Source organism: Mugil cephalus, chromosome 5 (genome assembly GCF_022458985.1).
Source record: "Mugil cephalus isolate CIBA_MC_2020 chromosome 5, CIBA_Mcephalus_1.1, whole genome shotgun sequence".
Taxonomy (NCBI): Eukaryota; Metazoa; Chordata; class Actinopteri; order Mugiliformes; family Mugilidae; genus Mugil; species Mugil cephalus.
Genome location: NC_061774.1, coordinates 3,584,168 through 3,602,909, shown reverse-complemented (window position 1 = coordinate 3,602,909; position 18,742 = coordinate 3,584,168). Strand labels below are relative to the sequence as shown.

The window sequence follows — 18,742 nt, the reverse complement described above, 5'->3', positions numbered from 1 at the left end:
TCAAGACCATCTTGCTCCAGAGCTGGACTAGCATGTGCAAAATTTACCACGGGGGTGTCAGGAATTTCAATCTTTGCTTCCAAAACAGGCTGGCAGCCTGGGGGCCCAAAGTGGGGATTTCTTTTTTTGGGTTTAACACGGCACTGATGGTATTACCCTCCTTATTCAAGAGTCCTATATCTTTTCAGTAGGACATCAGCTGGTATGCGAAGCTCCACAGTGTCACTAGGCTTAAGCCTTGGACAAGGATGCAAGGAGTCCATAAGCTAACGCCGCTTCATTTTGGGGATTTTTTGGGTGCCACTAGCGATAGTGGGAATGCTTGAGCAAAAGTGAACAAGTGCAGGAGAGACGAAAGGTGGGATTATGTTGGCTGCAACGTACACAACAGCACTTATCTTTTTTATTGTGCAAAGCGTTGGGGCCCTGGCACTTGGTACAACATGTTGGGATGAACGCCTATCTCGGGCAGGGAGAAACAGCAGCTGTTTGGGTGAGTATGACACCTCTCCAGTTTAAAGTACTGACAGATATGATTCTTTGGGGACTGCACTAGATATTCCACTGTATGCGTGGTAAACCATGTTTGTTACCAAGTCTATACAATTTCCTGTTCGTTTACTGGAAAACAGGAAAGAAGACCAGTATGGCAGATTTTACTGGTATACTTTGAACTTCTCACAAAACTGTAAAATCAAAGAGGCGTAGAACAAGAATCACTTTCATAAAAAACACTAGCAAACCTATGCCTTTATATTTTTCTGTAGTCAAACTGAAATTACTATACCACACAGTAATCATGATGTGTAAAACACAAAGACCACAGCATTACTTCCACAAATCCTACAATTCCTATTGCTCAGTCCTCTGTCTAGATGGATATAGAACAACTATGTAAACTTCAAACACCACTACTGCTACATCCCCGTGATAATCTGGGTTGAGCCTCACTAACAATGCAATTCACTCCTCCAAAGGTAAACCTGTGTGGGTGTATCTCAGGTAGAACCCACGTTTTTTGGGGGGATGCCTAAGGGACAACACTTGAAGCTAACAGATGGTGATGTCTAAACGGCTAACTTATCTCAACAAGATGTAATTTGTTTTTATGATGGAATGCTATAATGTAACATTTTTCCAAAACTGAGACAGTCTTGTCTCTATTCTGTGCCACAAGACGTCAAGTTTCACGGCCAGGCACAGGAGTTACCCTTTAAGTTGGTGCCTCACCTAACACTCACATAAATGTGAATGTTTATCTTTGTTTATCTCAGTGATTGCTTGATCAGTGCAACAATTCAACATGTTGATGTAACAAGACTGAGACATTTCTGTTCGTCACAAGCCAAACACAACCAAATATATCATCCAAAATAGCATCTAAAAAAGTCCCAACTAATTTTATGTCGTACAGTGTCAAATCAGTTTCTGTATCGATTGTCCACTCAGGAATTAATTCCACAGAGCTGAATGCAGAATCACCACTTGACCACTCGGTGAACTTGTCAATCAGTGATTCATCAGGATGCATCCTAGCAACTTCATATTAATGGGCATCTTGGTGATCTCAGACCAGACATTTCATTATGTTGTTTGTCTGGCGCTGCTCATTGTTTTCGGCGTTCCACAGAGTTAAGAGTAGTGCCTATGGTTACACATGACAGGGTTATTACCATGATAGACCAGAGGACTTTCTGTCAACGGTATCTTGGAGAACAAACACACATTAGTTTTCCTCTCAGAGGTGTCCAGTTTGTCTGAGATTGACAGGATCTAAAGAAAACTACATCTACAGTACCAACAACAACATTGTTGGAATGGATGACTCTTTTATACAAATGTGGAAACTGCTGCTGCTATTTAACGGAATCCAGGAATAATGCTGACACCATAAGGAAACAACATGCTAAGTCCTCCCACTTTATTCATACAGAGAATGATTAAAGTCAAACGATAATGAAAAGCTATTTGTTACTAAGGGACGAGGTTTTGCCCTAAAGAACTTCTCCCCATTACAGACTCAAACAGGCTATTTAATAATTTGACAAATTTAAAGGGGGTAAGGTCAGCTATTGAAATGTTAAATGCTGCCATAGTTACCTTTCCGTCACTGGGATCTATTCAGTCAAACTGACAGAAGCCACATAGGACAGAAGTTTGCATCTGCATCAATAACAAGCCCCTTAAAAAAATCAAAAACATTTGAAATTGATAATAATCCTCCTGATTTTATTAATATAAATAAGAGCAATCTTGCAAATAAACTCAACAAATCCTTGTATAAGGCAAATGAAGGAGGTGCTGAACAGTGGTTCATTCCTTTGTTACTTATAGCCATTTAAATTTAAATGTGGCCTGATTTGGGATCATTTGTCTTAAATGTTGACCATTTTCGTCACCTTACCCCACTAAATGCATTGACTTGGCAGTAACGATGCTGGATTGACCTGCCTGAATGCATTAGGTCCTTAAAAATAAAAACTGCGTCTCTGACGTTTCATTTTGTTAAGCTTCACAGCCGTTCCTGATATTTGGCCACGGTAAAGCCATTCATCGGATGGGCCTCGATGGCAAGAACCACAGAAGGCTTGTGGCTGGTGTGGGAAGCTCTATCCTGCTTGATTACCATTTCAAAGAGGAGAGTGTTTACTGGGCTGACAAACACACAGGGGTCATCTACAAAGCATCGGTGAAAGGAGCACACAGACAGGTGACTATGTAACTGCTCTACTGAGAACTCAGCAGCTAAAAATTATTTTTATCTTATTTCTTTTTCACTTGCAGTGTTTTTTATGTGCAACTGAGCTACTGTGACCAAGCAGTTTCCCTCATGGATCAATAAAGTCTGTCTATGTCTATGTATATAGTGTTTATGCACTGGATTTAAATGATCATTCAGAAAAGCTTATGTGATGAATGGATCTGGGTCTTTTGGTGCTCTTGATAAACTGACTGTTTGTTTTACAGAAACTGTACTCCTTTGACAAACACATCTCGGGACTTGCAGTGGACTGGATCTGGAACAGTGTGTATTGGACAAGTGAAGCAAAGGGAGAAATAAAGAGAATGGATATAAACGGGAAAAATGAGAGGACTCTTTTAAGACACTTGATTCATCCAAGTTCCATAACTGTGGACCCCGCTAACAGGTAATCTAGTCTACTTTTTAGATATATGGAATAAGTTTAGGAAGGAAGGAAGAGGAAGGAGGAAATTAAAAAAACTTTCATAAAATATGGCTGGCACGTAGGCATAGCTGACAACCACATGCCACTTATTGCCTAACCTAACATTGCTTTTTGGTCCAGTTAATATTCAGTGGTGAATAATTATATTTTATAATATTTATCCATGATTTTAAAGAAAATGCCTAGAGCACATGTTAAATTACTTTTTTAAATTGTACTCATTATATTTCTCTTGGGCTTCAATTCAATTGGGCTGCAATTTATTAACCATTACAAGAATATGACTTGAAGGCGTAAGCATTATGAGGCTTGTGGTTTCAGGGACTTGGTAGCATTTATATGATAAATGTCTAAACAGTTGCATTACAAGAAGCAACTAAGTGAAATGGCTCTATTTTAAAATGAGCTTACAAAGCTAACATCAGCAAAATATTTGGAGGACTTCACTGCAAAACCCTTTCTCAGTTTGTAAACAAATATTTTGCAGGTTTTTGTTTTGGCTGTCTGGTGGGTTGACTCCAAGTATCCAACGGTCTGATCTAACAGGCCAGATGAAAATGACACTAATTGTAACAGGAGAACAACTCAAAGCCCTGACGATTGACCGAGAGGCCAAAAGGCTGTTCTGGGTTCAGTTTGGTCTGCAAGGAGAAAGCACAATTGCCTCTTGCGATTACAACGGGAATGTCCTGCACATCATGGATCAGCCACTTCGGTGAGGATGCTGGAGTATTTCAATTAGTTAGAATCTCTTCAGGTTTTTCTACTGAATCTGTGTACACTGTCATAATAATACTTGTGCCAGTGCACTTGAACACTTCCATTTCGCACCAACTGCAAACAGGTCTGGGTCTGGTCCTGGTCAGTTTACTTTTATGTGCAACGAAATTACTGTGACCAAGTAATTTCCCTTGTGGATCCTTAAAGTCTGTCTAAGTCTAAGACTATTCAGTGCATTGTGATGATAAATTGGTTCAAAATTTAAAAAATTGATTCCTGAAAGTTTGCTACAACTGTACTTGCACTTACGTTGTGCATTGTGCGCCTACCTTTTGTCATTGATATAATTGTTGGAAAAAAAGGTAGGAGGAGAGGTTTCTTTGCTAGGGTGACAAGAGAAAAAAAAATAATAAGAGAGGACCCTTCAGCTGGGACACAGATTCAATGTAAACAGTTTGAAATTGTTTCAAAATCAAGTTCAATTTTGAGCTTGATGCATTTTTAGAGTTCAAAATGTGGACATGTCCAGGAAAAAGAGGACGTCTGCTCACCCTGTCTTTGCAAGATAGTGTCAAAGCTTACAACTTTAACAGATTATTATTATCACTATTACAGCTGAATTATCTTTGTCTGTTTCCAGGTCACAGTCACTTGGAATATCACTTTTCCTTGAGCACATTTACTACACAGATGCTGCATCTCGGGCCATAAAACAAGTAAATAAGTACACTGGTGGAGAGTCACTGGATGTTAACATAAAAAAAATGGCAAAACCTCCAGTTGACATCAAGGTGGTACACTCACTCAACCAGCCAATGGCAGACTCCCCATCAACATATCCAGGTTATGACTGAGACTTAATTTGACATTTAAATTCCTCTTCCCCATAACTTAAGTGTATTTACATCCTTTGTGAACACTTTTAATAACATACTTTCTTTCAAACAGGTTGTGATGAACAAAGTGGCAACTGTGTTAACGTGTGCTCCAGTCTAGCAGAGACTGGGCTCTGCCAGTGCAGTGAAGGCTTTGAGCTAAACAAGCAAGGAACCCACTGTGAAGGTTGGTATCTGTAAGATAAAAACGACAAATTAAAAAGAAACATGCAAGGACATATCTTTAGTTTGGTGCGTGTACAACGTAGGAGCAACGAAGAAAAGAAAAAGTCAATAACATGCAGCATTAAAGCATTAAAGTAAAAACCACTACTTGAAAAGTAAAGAAGTTATATAATGTACTGATCTGTGTGTGTTGCAGATGTGAATGAATGTGCCCACTGGAACCATGGCTGCTCTCTTGGTTGTGAAAACATCCCAGGCTCCTATTTCTGTACCTGTCCTCAAGGATACGCCCTGCTACCAGACAGAAAGACATGCCAAGGTATAGTAAGAACATCATTACACAATTGTTATGTGCTGTTTTATTAATGAACATATTCATCATTCTATTCATGACGTTATCAGGAGCATGAATATCTCATGAAACACACAGATTAAAACAAAGCAATAATATAAAGCAAAAAAAAAAAAAAAAACACACACACAAAAAAAAACACTAATTGCTTAGTCCTCCTTTGTAACTTGAAAACGCTAGACTGATTCTGACATAATCAATTCCACCAAGAAATTTCATTTGTGTAGCACTCAGTATTTGCAGCTTTTGCTGCAAGTTTACAAAAAATAAAAACCTAGTAACTGAGGGTATAGCTTTTAAATTTCCAAACACTTTGGTCCTGTCTTTGTTGAAAACTTGTACACTGATAAACAAAACTCGTTTTGAGTTTTAATCTAAAGTTTATACATAACGAATCCAAATAGCTCTGCCTTCAGATAAGATGCTCTTTGTGCTCTCTGCATTTGTGCGCCAGACACCACTCTGACCCTATAAAGAGGCTGGGTCACAGGCAAGTCAGGACAGACTAGACATATGGGAGCTGCCATTTGTTTGTTAGGTTACTTGGGTCACTCTGTCACACTGCTAAAGCTCTAACAACTCTGAGACCCTGATGCTAGGATATCAAACTAAAGTAAAATGACTTGACTAATTACTAACCATTTCCAAGTAGTACAGAAATGTGTTGATTCACTTGATTCTAACCATAATTATCAATTTTATTTGTCTTAACCAATTTATTGGTTTCCTAGTGAACACTAAAGCACTATCCCAGAAGAATGTTATTATTTAAGGTTATTATTTAACTAATCCAGGTACTCCATAAAGCATTTCTGCCTCTTCCACCTCTATTTGTAACTGCTACAATGCAGGTCTGTTGTCTGCCAGTATAACAATAGATCTTTGTGTAGTTAACAGACGCTTAATTAAATCGAATCGTTTGGCCCAAACATACACATGGAGCTGTGATGGTATACAAACCAAAAAACCAAACCAAATATTTTGTATGTAATATTTTAGTTTTTTTTTTTTGTTCTTTTGTTTTTTGTTTGTTTATGACTATATTTATAGCAGTAATTTTTCCATTTTTCTGTCTATCCAGTGATTGCACATTGCAAACACAACCTAATCTCTATTCATCTTGTAACTATGTGGCCATGACAACGCGCTTCACCAGAGACACAATGAGATTACGTGATGAGGTGACAATAGGGAACATATCTGGTCAGCAGCTTTGTCCAGCTAAGCTGTTAAGCAGACAACCTTTGCAGAGGTGCAGAGAAAACAAGCGTCCAACCAAGCAGCAGGCTAGACAATCAAAGTGACAACAGGGATGTATAGCTGTGTAGTTTTTGTAAATAAAAAATATATAAAAATCATAATATACAGTTTACATTAATATGTTTGCTATATTATTCTTATATGCTTATTTTTTTATTTTTATTAATATTCAAATTACAGTAGGTGACTGATGGCCAAATAAAAATGTGCAACAATCTATCTGAAATGACAAGAGTCATTATTTTACATTTCACCAGCAGGAAGATTTCAGACGCGCAGCAACATATCCTGTAACTATTTCACATTTAACTCATATCTGCATGACCTGCTTATATGCAGGACATGCCACCCTCCTGTGAGCCAGCATTACATCACACTCACTGTGTGGGCTTTTGACTGCATTCTCATCACACTTTCAACTATTTTGATAGGATTAGGCCCGACTTCATAAAGGGATTTTACCGGAGCAGTGCCTAAGAAGCTTGTTGTCCATCTGGCTCGCCTACTACCTACTGGGCCCAGAAATAACCTGGAAAAAGTCTTAAACACGTCCAGCATGTTTACTTAATTAACTTTTGTAGAATCTCATTTTAATTCACTGCAATTTGTGATATTTAATAAATTTCTGGTTGTAATTGCAAACACACAGCCCTTCAAGAGACCTTTGATTTTTATATTTTCTTTACAGAGATCATACCGTGTGAAGGAAATATGACAAAGTGTGGTCATGGATGCCTGTTAACAGAAAATGGAGCTGTGTGTGTTTGCCTTGAGGGGTCTATACTGCAGGAGGATGGACAAGCCTGTTCTGGTATGGGAGATACATCAGCACTCAACTTTGTTTGCTGAAACTAATATCTGCCTAAATTATTCAAAATTTAATCCTGATATTCAGTAAAAATATATACTTCAACACATAATATTACCATGTGAACTGTAAGTTGTGATTTAATGTTTAATGTTGAAGCTGAAGTAATGGCATCCAAGCATTAATTCCTGGTTGATTTGGCGACACCTGTAGGTAGTAGTGGTAATAGCAATTGCAATTTATTAGACGTTTTCGAGGCAATAACACAAACAACTGATGTTTTAATTAAGAAGTCAGTTGTTAGTTAAAATGTTGCTAGTTAAATGATTTTAAAAGCTTCTCTTAGATTAGATTACTTTAAGCGTTAAACTACAAACACAAAGTTTGCTTCTGATCATCTGAACCTGATAATTACATTACTTTAGTCAATGTTATATAAATACCTACAGTAAGTAAATAAGTAAGTTGGATCAAAGTAGTCAAAGTGAGGCCAGATGGATTAAAACCCAGACAGAACAGCCTTTTCTATTAGAGGACAGTTTCTGGCATTAGAGTACGTCCACGAGGATTGAGGATTTAATGTGTTCTCTTAATTTTCATGGTGTATAAATACAGTTATTGTGGGTTTAGGTGGTTGCAGCCAATGATGCTGTCATGGATATTTTACCAGAATAGATATATCACATATGAGGTTGAGTTCACCTGCAAAATTTTCCTTATTTAATAATAAAACTCCAGTGTCAGAAAAGAAACTCTGGTAAAATTAGGCCAGACAAAGTGTCCAGCAAGACCAACTAACTGTTCTAAAAGACAGGAAATTTAATAAGATTTGAATTAAAGCAGGTCAGTGTCACAATCATGGAATTATTCTCATTAACTATTGTCTAACCAATGGGTCAACTAAATGCATTAGGGCCTGTTAGAAATTGGAGGCTTTCTGATCTAACATGGTTTTGGGTGGTTGCAGGCTGCTCATCCCCAGATAGAGGAGGCTGCAGTCAAACCTGCACTCCTGTCACCCCTGGTAGGTGGCAGTGTGGCTGTCTGCCTGGCTACCAGCTCCACCAAGATGGCCATCGATGTATTGCAACCGGTGAGTCATACTATGGCAAGATGAGTACACTCTTCCTTTCACTTTAAGTCTCAATGCCTGTCTCATACTCCCACAGTAGAGTGTTTCATACAAAGCAAATCTACTGCAGCACATTTGATCATGAAGTACTGTATTTTTATTCTGCAGCACCACCACCTTATCTGCTAGTTGCAAATCTAGTAGATGTGAGAAGAATTAACCCTGACGGCAGTGGGGATCAAACAGTGGTGGAGGAGCCCAGAGGAACAATCATAGCTTTGGACTATGACCCCGTCCAGAACAATGTGAGAAAATATTCTTAGATTAGTAATACTATATTAATCTAAATTCTCATAACTTCCATTAGATTTTGGTGCAGACATGCACTGACACCTAGTGGAGAGATCCTGTAATTTGCTGTCCTGCCTCTTTTTTTTTTTTTTTTTTTTTTTTTTACCCCTCACTGGTCGTTTTTGGTTTGTTCACCCAGTGACCTCTATGTTTTACTACTTGTGTATTTTATTTAATTTGTGTATTTCTTTATATCTGGGAAGGTGTACTTTGCCAGCACAAGCCAGAAAACAATTGAGCGAGTTGATCTGAACGGTGGGTCAAGAGAGGTTCTTATCTCAGATGGTTTGGACTCTCCAGAAGGCCTGACAATTGACTGGGTCCATCGCAAGATGTACTGGACAGATAAAAGGTCTGTTGAGTTTGTATAAAATAAAATTTCTAGTTCTATCTAATCCAATCTAATCTATGAGATTTTATTTATTTATTCATTTATTTTTTAATAAAAACTGAAACAAATCAGCAAGGATATCCAGCTAACTGTTAAGTGTCAATTTATTAAGGTGGGTTTCAAATTGCTAACTAATATGTTTTATATCAAAATATAGTCTGTTTTACGTTTATACGGTATATGTATGTACTTCCTCTTTCAGCCTGGCAACCATTGACTGTAGCACCTTAGATGGTCTGCACAAACAACGCATCATCAGCACAGGACTCGAGAAACCGAGAGGAGTTGCTGTTCATCCACTGGCCAAGTGAGTATGGTCACATACTGATGCCCCACACAGAAAACCCATGAATGTTTTAACTAGACATCAACAAGAAAGTCTAATTACAAAAAAAAAATGCTTCAAATGATAATTTGTTACATTATTAGTACCTGTCTGCGAAGATTCTCATTTTGCCAGGCCTTTATATTGAAAAAGCAGATTGCTTAAAGAAAGGCAAATGGACGTGTTTGATTTAAACAGTAAGATCAATAAAAATGCCAACCTGCCTGTTAAAATGTTTTTTTCTTGTTGTCTGAATGCATTAAAATATGATTTGGGCAGTTATGCTATTAGGCTAACAATATACTGCATGATGACAAATTTTGCTTTGGTAAAATAATGTGGAGAACAACTACAGAGAGACTGCAGATGTCATGATATCAAATGGCTGATAGAAAATACATCTTTTTTATTTAACTTTTTGAGGAAGTTATTCTGGACCGACATAGGGGCCCAGCCTGTGGTGGAATGCGCCTCCTTGGAAGGGACAGACCGAGCCGTCATTGCTAGCACCAACCTTGTGTTGCCCACCGGCCTGACCATCGATTTCACAGACGACCGTCTGTACTGGTGCGACCAGAGGAGGGGCCTGATAGAGACTGCTGCTCTGGACGGCTCAGGTCGACAGGTGCTGTTAGAGAACCAAGTAGGTGAGGTTCGTGTGAAACTTCAACATGCAAACATAGACAGGTGGACCACACTGAAAAAATGTATACTGTATATACAGGCTATATATAGCCTATATAGCTGGTGTTTGGTTGTATCTTATTCCTGGTTTTGGCAGAAGGGAGAGATGTTTGGTTAAAGTGTAGTCACATGCTGGTGGCTAGGCTAGTTGGTAGCTGACTGCTGGTCTGTTCTTCAGTTGGACTGGGCTTCTAAAGGAGTTTTACCTCAGATCATGGCACAAGGGATCGTAACATTGTCTTGTGTATGAATGAATAAAACACTTAATATTATTTTATAATGAGAACATTTGAGCTGCAAAAGTGTAGCTAACTCGGTTGGCTGTGTCTCATCAGTTAACTCTACCCAAGAATGACTTGGAATGATAAATCCTTTCTTCTTTCAGTTCCTTTTGTATTTCCACAGTTGGAATGTGTTCAAATCCCTTCTCATCCACCAGGCTCACTGTCATTGCCTTCACAGCTGAACACGAGCTTCTCTCACCTGGAATTACTTCGTCCACTCAGGTCTTCCTGTCCTCTACTCTGATTGCTCCAGGTCGCCCTTTTGACCTCGCGGTATTTGAAGACAGGCTCTGGATTTCTGATCGGGAAAAGCTGAGGAGTGTACACAAGTGGACTGGGAAGAAGCTGCAACGGATTCATGGCAACATGATCCAACCAGGCTCCATCGTGGTGGTTCATCCCCTCGCTAAACCAGGTACAGCAGGACATGAATAATTCTATTTATGTAGTGTATTTAATTCAAGATTTAATTACAGAATGTAGGAGGAGAGTGTGCTACTGTTTTTTGTTCAGGGTTAAATAGTCTGTTGACCCATTGGCCCTTACTGGACTCCATTTTCTAACTCTGCCCCCTTATGTTTAGGGGCAGATGTTTGTCTTCACCTGAACGGTGGCTGTGCCCAGGTGTGTGAAAGTAAAGTGGGATATGCCCACTGCTCCTGTCTGTCACACTACATCCCGTCAGCGGATGGAAAAACTTGTTTGCCCGTCGATGTTTCCAATGTAACAGCAGGTGGTGTACCCTACTTCAGATCCAGAAACGTCTGTTTTAAACTAAGATGATACGTGTTGATGCTGACTTTCTGCTACAATTACACAGAATCTGGAAAAAGTGATCTCAAAAACAAGACGTTTAACGATGCGAAGGCATCCTCAGAGGATGAATTCCACTCAGATGCAGGCAGTGAGCCATCGCTCTTTACAGACAAGATGATTTCAGGTAACACTGGTGCACTTTTAAAGGTAAATTATTTGCAGGCCTTAACATCCAATACCTCCTCCTATCTAAATGTTATGTTTCTACATGCACCCTTCTCCGTCAGACCAGAATGAGTGTTACTCACTCCGCTGTGATGTGAATGCAGAGTGTCTGCTGAATGCAGGCAGCCCCACCTGTTTATGTCTAGAGGGCTTCACAGGTGATGGCCAGCTTTGTGTAGGTGAGTATGTGTTCCTACTACTGTACTATGAATGTATTTTAGGGGCATGCCACCCTGAAGCAAGGTAATAGGATTACACGTGACACAGAGAACCTTTTTTATCTCACTTACTGCAGCAGGGCGTTTAAAATGTGCATTTAGCTACAGCTCAGGGAATGGTGAAGAATCAAGGTTTAGAGGAAGCTTTTCTCAGAGGCAGAACTACCCTCAACATAAGGATATGGGTAATATGTAAGATACACACTAACAATTAGTAAGTTTCTTTTAAAAAAAAAAGAAAGAAAAAAAGAGTCTCCACGGAGCGTTTTGGGCCACCAATTGATTTTCTCTTCTCCTTTTGTTCTAGACATTGATGAGTGTAAACTGGGCCTGCACAACTGTGACAAATATGCAGAATGCAAAAACAGTGAAGGGAAATTTCTCTGCAAGTGCCTGGCTGGATACTATGGCAACGGGCACTCATGTCAAGGTGAGTCTTGGTCACTTGCTGCAAATGTTTCTCTGTGCAGGCTATCATTTAATGCATATTCACTGGCTATGTTTACATAGACAGTATTTCTTCAACCAGACTAAATGTTTACATCAAAGCTAAATAAAAGGATCTGATAAGATATACGGGTTCAAATGCCCCAAAAACATAAATCTAATTATTACTTGTTTAGACATGTGCAAAGTGGTCCTGCCCACTGTGAGACGTTTAATCTGCTGGAAATATAGCAGAAGATTTCCCCACAAAACTTTATAAATAAATTCATTCAATAAAAGAAGGTCGATGTTGATCATTTTGCCACTTGTTCATCTTTACAAAAGCTTGCTTTGTTACTTCATGTTTCTGTCCCTCCCCACAAACTCAAGCCGGGCAAACTGATGGTCACTCCATGTGGTGCAGAAAGAGAGGATTTACTCTACTCAGAGAGCAGTGTGATATGAAAAAAAAAGGTTTCATATGATTGTAAGGCATCTATCTCCCTCTCAATCCAACTGAAAATTCCTTGGAATCATTCCAGACCTTTCTGATTTTGTATGATGTATTTTTGTCCTGACTGGGTTATTATTCTTATTATTTCTGAATATGCGAATGTATCCAGTGTCTACCCTTCTCTTAATTGTGATGTAAAGTTCCTTGTTTTATGCAGGAAACCTCAACAAGCAGCCTTGTTTCAAATAGCAGTGCCATTCTCAACATTTGTCTACATAAAATTCAATTCAGAGCTGGAGACCACATCTCTGTGGGTGACGCCTGGCAGCCCTGTCGATGTCACCACCCAGACCAACGGCAGGAATTCAGTGCAGACCTGTCCCTCCACCCATGAGACGTACTGCCTTTACCATGGTGTCTGCTTCTACTTTCCTGAAATGGAGTCATATGCCTGCAAGTAAATAAAACACGAGCCTCAATCTAATTTGACACCTGATCTCCACATTTAACAATTCTTGTTACCAGAGGAGAGTTAACAATGTTCAGTTATAATCCAATTCAAACATTTTCCTAGCTGACAAGCAGCAGGTGTAACTATTGGTCCACTTAAAATAAATAAATAAATTGTGGCTTTGCACACAGGTGTCAACGCACAAGTGCATGAACTACATTCCTCTTACTTGCAGAAAATATGAAATACTCTTTAATAATGTTTTGGTTTGATCTGTTGCAGTTGTTTATCGGGCTACATAGGGGAGCGCTGTCAGTTCAGTGACCTGGAGTGGTTGGAGCTTCAGCAGGCGGAAAAGGAGAAGAGGAGGAATGTGGTCATCGCGACCTGCATGGTGGTCCTTGTTTCCCTGCTCTCCATCACTGCCTGTGTCACTTACTGCTATGGGTGAGGGAAGAGGATGAGACGGAGATGGGGTGTAAAATGTGGGCAAATGCATATTTAAAACGGACGACTAAGAGAACAAAGAGATGTAAAACAAAGGAAGGAAACACTAATTACAACAATTACAAGGGCTGAAAGGAAGAAAAAAGGAGAACACTAAAAACACAAAAGTACCTTATTGTGGGTTTGCTAGAAAAAAAGGGAAGAAAAAACACAACAGACACAACCTTTTCCTAAAATGATTATATTGTATTTCTATTCTATTCTATTTAAATTGGTTTATCACCAAGAACTGGCGAGACAATAACATTCCCAAATGCATTCCACTCATATGGATTTCATTAAAATGCTAAATGCTCATGTTATCGTCATAACAGCTTTTCCACTTTAATAGTTGACAATAGTATGCGAGTACTTTTGTTATATATCGATCAGGCATAACATTATGACCACTGACAGTAGTAAGTAAATAACATTGGCAATCTTGTGATATTCAATGTTCTATCTGGCATTCATTCATGTACCATCCACCTAGACCAGACCAGACGACCCCATCGCAAAGTCACTCCTTGATGGCAGCAGCCATCCCCAGCAGGATGCAGCCTGACACAGACACACACAGAGAAACAGTTTGACAACCCAAAAAAACATCTAGAACAGTGGTTGACGCCTGGCCTGGCCTTCAAATTCACTAGACCCCAAACTGATCAAGTATCTGTAGGAAGATCCACAGAGGCGCCTACCCGCAACCCATAGAACCCAAAGACCCGCACTGACAACATTCTGTTTCCAGACACCAGAGGACACCCTCAGAAGACTCATGTCCATTCTCTGATGAGTCACAACTGTTTTGGAGTTACAAGTTACACAATATTAGGAAGGCAGTTGTAATGTTATGCCTGATCAGTGTACATACTGCAGAAATGATGTATAAAATAAGCAGTTTCTCAGCACAGCGAGCATAGAGCAGCACAGACTTGCAGGCATGGAGGACCTGCTGCAGGAAGGAATGAGCTGACAGCATTTAGAGGTGTCTATCAAACCCAGGGTGGCATGAGCCGTGTAATGTAGGAGTCTCAGCATGACAGCAGGGGGTCGGAGAGCAGATCACACGTGGAACAAATGACAGCATGCAACCCTGGTTAGCTGAATGAAGAGCATACGTAAACGACACACTGCGCCGCCTCCACGCCTTTATTTCCACCTGAGATGCCTCTAAGTACCTGATTTGTTTTAGGGTTGTTTCACTGGCTTACTGACAAGGCCGCTGGCATTCTCCACTCTTTTGACTCACAAAGAACACCCCTCCCCTCAGTCGTCTACATCGTAGCGTTTGCACTCTCGGTTCCCTTGTGGAAGCGGCACGCTTTCAATTACATGGTTGGTTTAGCCTGTTCTACAGCAATTACACCAAAAAATAGGTCATTTCTCAGCTACAAAATGGAGCCGCTGAGGTATGACCCCAGTGGAAACGCTACATAGCCGCCAATAGCTCGGCCTCAAATTGCCTTCTGCACTTGACTGCAAGTGCACTTGTGCAGGTTTGGGGTTTGGTGGTTTAGTTTCAACTGCAGAATCAAGAATCATACAGTGCACAAACGTATTAGGTAAAAGTACACACACGCCTCTGGACTAGGGCGTCACTACATCAAGATCTATTATATTTAGTCAACAATTAGGATTAAGGGATTGGACACGCAGAGAGCTAACAAGCAAAACATTTGTTGCACCCATGAGAAGATTGTCAACAGTCAATACAGAGCACACCGCTATCTCATTATGTCTTTCCCCGATAGATTTGAGTGCATGAATCCTCAACTAACCCTATAATGCGATGAGATTCCTTGACCTCTTAGAATTTATTTCCTTTGAAAATAACCTTACACATCAGCTAATCTAACTTGTATGGGTTTAAATTTAAGAACAAGAAGACTCTTCCACAAACAGCCCTCAGTGGACAATATGAGTGAGACCAGCGTGACGGATGAGAGTGTGTCACAGATCACTGCCACCAGCGTTCCTCGGGTAAGACCGTCATGACCAAGATCTCTCATTAACATATAGATACTTAGGAGTTTAAGATTTCCAATGAACCAGTGATTCATGCTAAGTATCATATGCACAGTCCTAATTATCTCCAGTGTTATGAGTCTTCTTGGCTGTTCAAAGACACTGGTTTATAAAGTAACTTCTCAATGAACCTCCAGTTCTACATGGTGGTAGAAAACGGTGCGGAAGGAAAGATCATCCCTGCCATTGGCTGTCCAAGGAGAGCTGTCTGTCCGTCCTGCTCTTCAGAAACAAGTACCTGAAACTGAAATCAGTCCTTTCCTCTGCATCAATTAAAATACATCTATCTCGAAAAAACTTTTTCCAATGCATCATGTTGTTTTTTTGTTTTGTTTTTTGTCAGGTACCAATGCTTCCTCTGAGGAGGCAGGAACAATGTTCAGACACAACAAGGGCTATGAGTGCTCTATGGTGTCAGCTGTCGCCATGGTGACAACCCCATCCACTGTCAATCACTCGAGTCCATCAGTGCCTTGTACGTCTTTCAAGCTGACACCAGGCTCCCAGAATCTCAACTCAGAGTCATCTCCTTCCTAGCTCACAGATCAACACAGCTGGACAGAACTGTAACATCTGGATTCAAGGTCTAAGAGAAGACTGGAATGTGACTAGAATGATGGTGTAACAACAGAACTTCATTTTGCATCGTGAACTCTCTCAAAAAAGAGCATTTTTGAGAGAATGTCATTCTCTCCAATTACCGCATGTACGCTGACAACATATGTAAACTACCGGTATAAAGTCTGGACACACTTTCTCATTCAATTGAATGAGAAGGTGTGTCCAAACTTTTGACTGGTGATGTACATGTATAGGACAGCTGTGATAGATTCCAGCTACTCCCATGACCCTAGTGAGGATAAGTGGTAGTAGAAGATGAGATGAGATGTACATTTATGTTTATTTACATGATGTACATTTCATTTGTTCCTACAGAGAGTAGATTTATAATACCTGTATATTATTAAATCATAAATATGCTCAATACATGTATACACAGTCAACTACTTCCTCTGCTTGCTTTTGAAAAGAAACAAAAACAAAAACCAATCACTAATACATTCCATTACATTGTCATGGATACCCATCCATGAAACTACTGTTTGTGTTTAACATTTAATCAATTTGTCCTTAATTCCAGGCCCTTAATTCTCATTTACACAGTCCTGAATAACTGCGCTTGACCACTGTCTCTAAAAAAAACGTCACTGGTCACATGAATTATTGTCATTAGGCTACTGGCAGCAAAAATACTAGCTTACTAAAGTATAGGCTATTATAATAACTTATCATATCTACTATAACGCCCCCTGGCCTTGGTGCCTGTAGAGCAAAAGCTGAACTGTTGTCAGGTTTTATTTTAGTAAAGGGACATGTTTTGTTTGTAATCACTTTTTTATGTACTTTAAGGGTCAACAATATTACAGAATTCATTTTCAATGTATAATATTTTGGCTTTCAAGCACAAGCTTTGCCAGGTGAAGCATTTTATTCAAGATTAAATATTTGTTAACTTAGCCTATATTACAACAGTTACAGTTTGTAACAGCAGCCATGTCAGAGATTGACTAAATTAACCTGAGAACTGTGATATGCAAAGTTTAAGTTGTATTTATTTTTATACAAAAATCTATAATGCTACATTTCTACTTATGGTATGTGTATGCTTTGAGGAATAAGATGAGGATCAGCTGAACTAGGATGCTGACTGATTGCTGAGTAATTCATTGGAACGGCCTGCCTGGCATGGAAAGGGAAGGTATCTTAGTATTGATTTCCATCTAACTCCTTTGTGTTTATCTCCAATGCCAATATTCATTTTGAAAGCACAAGCAACTTCCAACTGTGATCGTGTATTATTTTTAGCACGTATGGGCTAAAACTGGAATTAGAATTTTGCTAGAAGAAGCATGTTTTTTCTTCTTCAATAAAACTATATACACAAAAAGGGGCAGTGTCTCTAACTTCATCTGACACATAAATATTATCATTGCCAAACTTTTGCAATTTGTTTTTCAAAATGCCAATGATAATTGAAAGATTATTTTGGCCATTCCTCCACCGCCTCTGTCTTTTTACACCCCATCACACTCTTCTTTGAAGCTCGTCCATGCTCCACTGATGATGCCTTTCTATCCTCCACCAAATCTAACGCTCTAGTGATGTTGGTACCAATGCTGCCACCCTCCACCGCCACTACTCCATCTGTCCATTTCTATTTCTACCTCTTAGAGGTACCTCTATCTCTGTCTGCGACGCCGTCTCAAGGTTGACTGGGAATTGTTAATAGAAGGACCTATGGCCTCTTTGTTTCGAGGCAATGGCAGAAAACAAAGCACTTTCACTCAAAAACCATCAGGGCCCACATCGATATTGATTCTCGTGGCAAAGGCACACTTATCTATATATTGGTCTCCATTAGGACTAACAGACAGGTTAGGGCACCACTCTGAACAGCAGCAGATCAGCCTTCGAGTAGAGATGAAATTGGCCCCCGTGTCAATTTATCTTGTATTACTCCTCAAGTGGGGCAAAAGGGGGCAATAGAGTCACTGACAATGTAAGTAACAGGCCTTCAAGGGGCATCACTTTTGTGATTTTTTTTTTTTATTACTTTTTGTAATTTCCCTGTCTGAATACAGTTATACATTAGTGACAACGAGTGTGTTCCACAGGTGTGTTTTTTAAGTCAATGCAAAGGTTTACTTGTACCCACAAATACTGCATAGCTGTAGCTGACTTGAACCTCTTCATAAATTTAACCAGTGGAGTTTGCTGAGAAGGAAATGAAGAAGTTAAGAAGTTCCTTAAAATTCGGAAAAGCAACTCGGACGAGTAGTGACACGTCTACAAGAAAATCACAAAACTCCAGTTGCTTTTGTTTTCTCCTTGTCTTTGTATGTACCATCACCTATGATTGAAGTCCTTCACAAATGTACAGAAAGTGTACAGCCCACCACTAAACACACTAAACACGACAGGTGCATACAAATATGAAAACACACAGGCAAAATCTCCAAAAAGACACAGATGCATGTGCTTCAAGAGAGCTGTGATTTCTGTTTATATCTTAACCCTCAAGCCCACACATAGCTACCACAGGCCACAAATAGACCCTCACTCCTACTCTTCTTCCAACCGCAATCTATATTTTGTTCTACTAGACAACTAATAACAGATTTTGTTGTTCAGTTTCAGACGA

The 18,742-nt window shown here is 39.6% G+C and overlaps 1 protein-coding gene across 1 annotated transcript; it reads left to right on the top strand.

Moving 5' to 3' along the window:
* Positions 1 to 17,488, top strand: egf (epidermal growth factor). The gene is made up of 23 exons (XM_047585348.1): positions 1 to 493; positions 2,511 to 2,710; positions 2,968 to 3,149; positions 3,676 to 3,903; positions 4,549 to 4,751; positions 4,857 to 4,970; positions 5,166 to 5,288; positions 7,270 to 7,392; positions 8,357 to 8,482; positions 8,630 to 8,766; positions 9,016 to 9,164; positions 9,406 to 9,510; positions 9,952 to 10,175; positions 10,750 to 10,911; positions 11,080 to 11,229; positions 11,317 to 11,436; positions 11,540 to 11,656; positions 12,003 to 12,125; positions 12,867 to 13,032; positions 13,309 to 13,473; positions 15,393 to 15,495; positions 15,678 to 15,774; positions 15,884 to 17,488. The coding sequence occupies exons 1-23, from the start codon at positions 367 to 369 to the stop codon at positions 16,075 to 16,077; spliced, it is 3,438 nt and encodes a 1,145-aa protein (XP_047441304.1). The 5' UTR covers positions 1 to 366; the 3' UTR covers positions 16,078 to 17,488.
* The last annotated feature ends 1,254 nt before the right edge of the window (positions 17,489 to 18,742 follow it).

What these genes read in the sequence shown, in the direction of transcription:
- egf (XM_047585348.1), top strand. Translation starts at nt 367, where the DNA reads ATGTTGGCTGCAACGTACACAACAGCACTTATCTTTTTTATTGTGCAA. An exon ending in GCAAGGAACCCACTGTGAAG is followed by an intron (nt 4,971 to 5,165) that starts GTTGGTATCTGT and finishes TGTGTGTTGCAG; the next exon opens with ATGTGAATGAATGTGCCCAC. An exon ending in GGATGGACAAGCCTGTTCTG is followed by an intron (nt 7,393 to 8,356) that starts GTATGGGAGATA and finishes GGGTGGTTGCAG; the next exon opens with GCTGCTCATCCCCAGATAGA.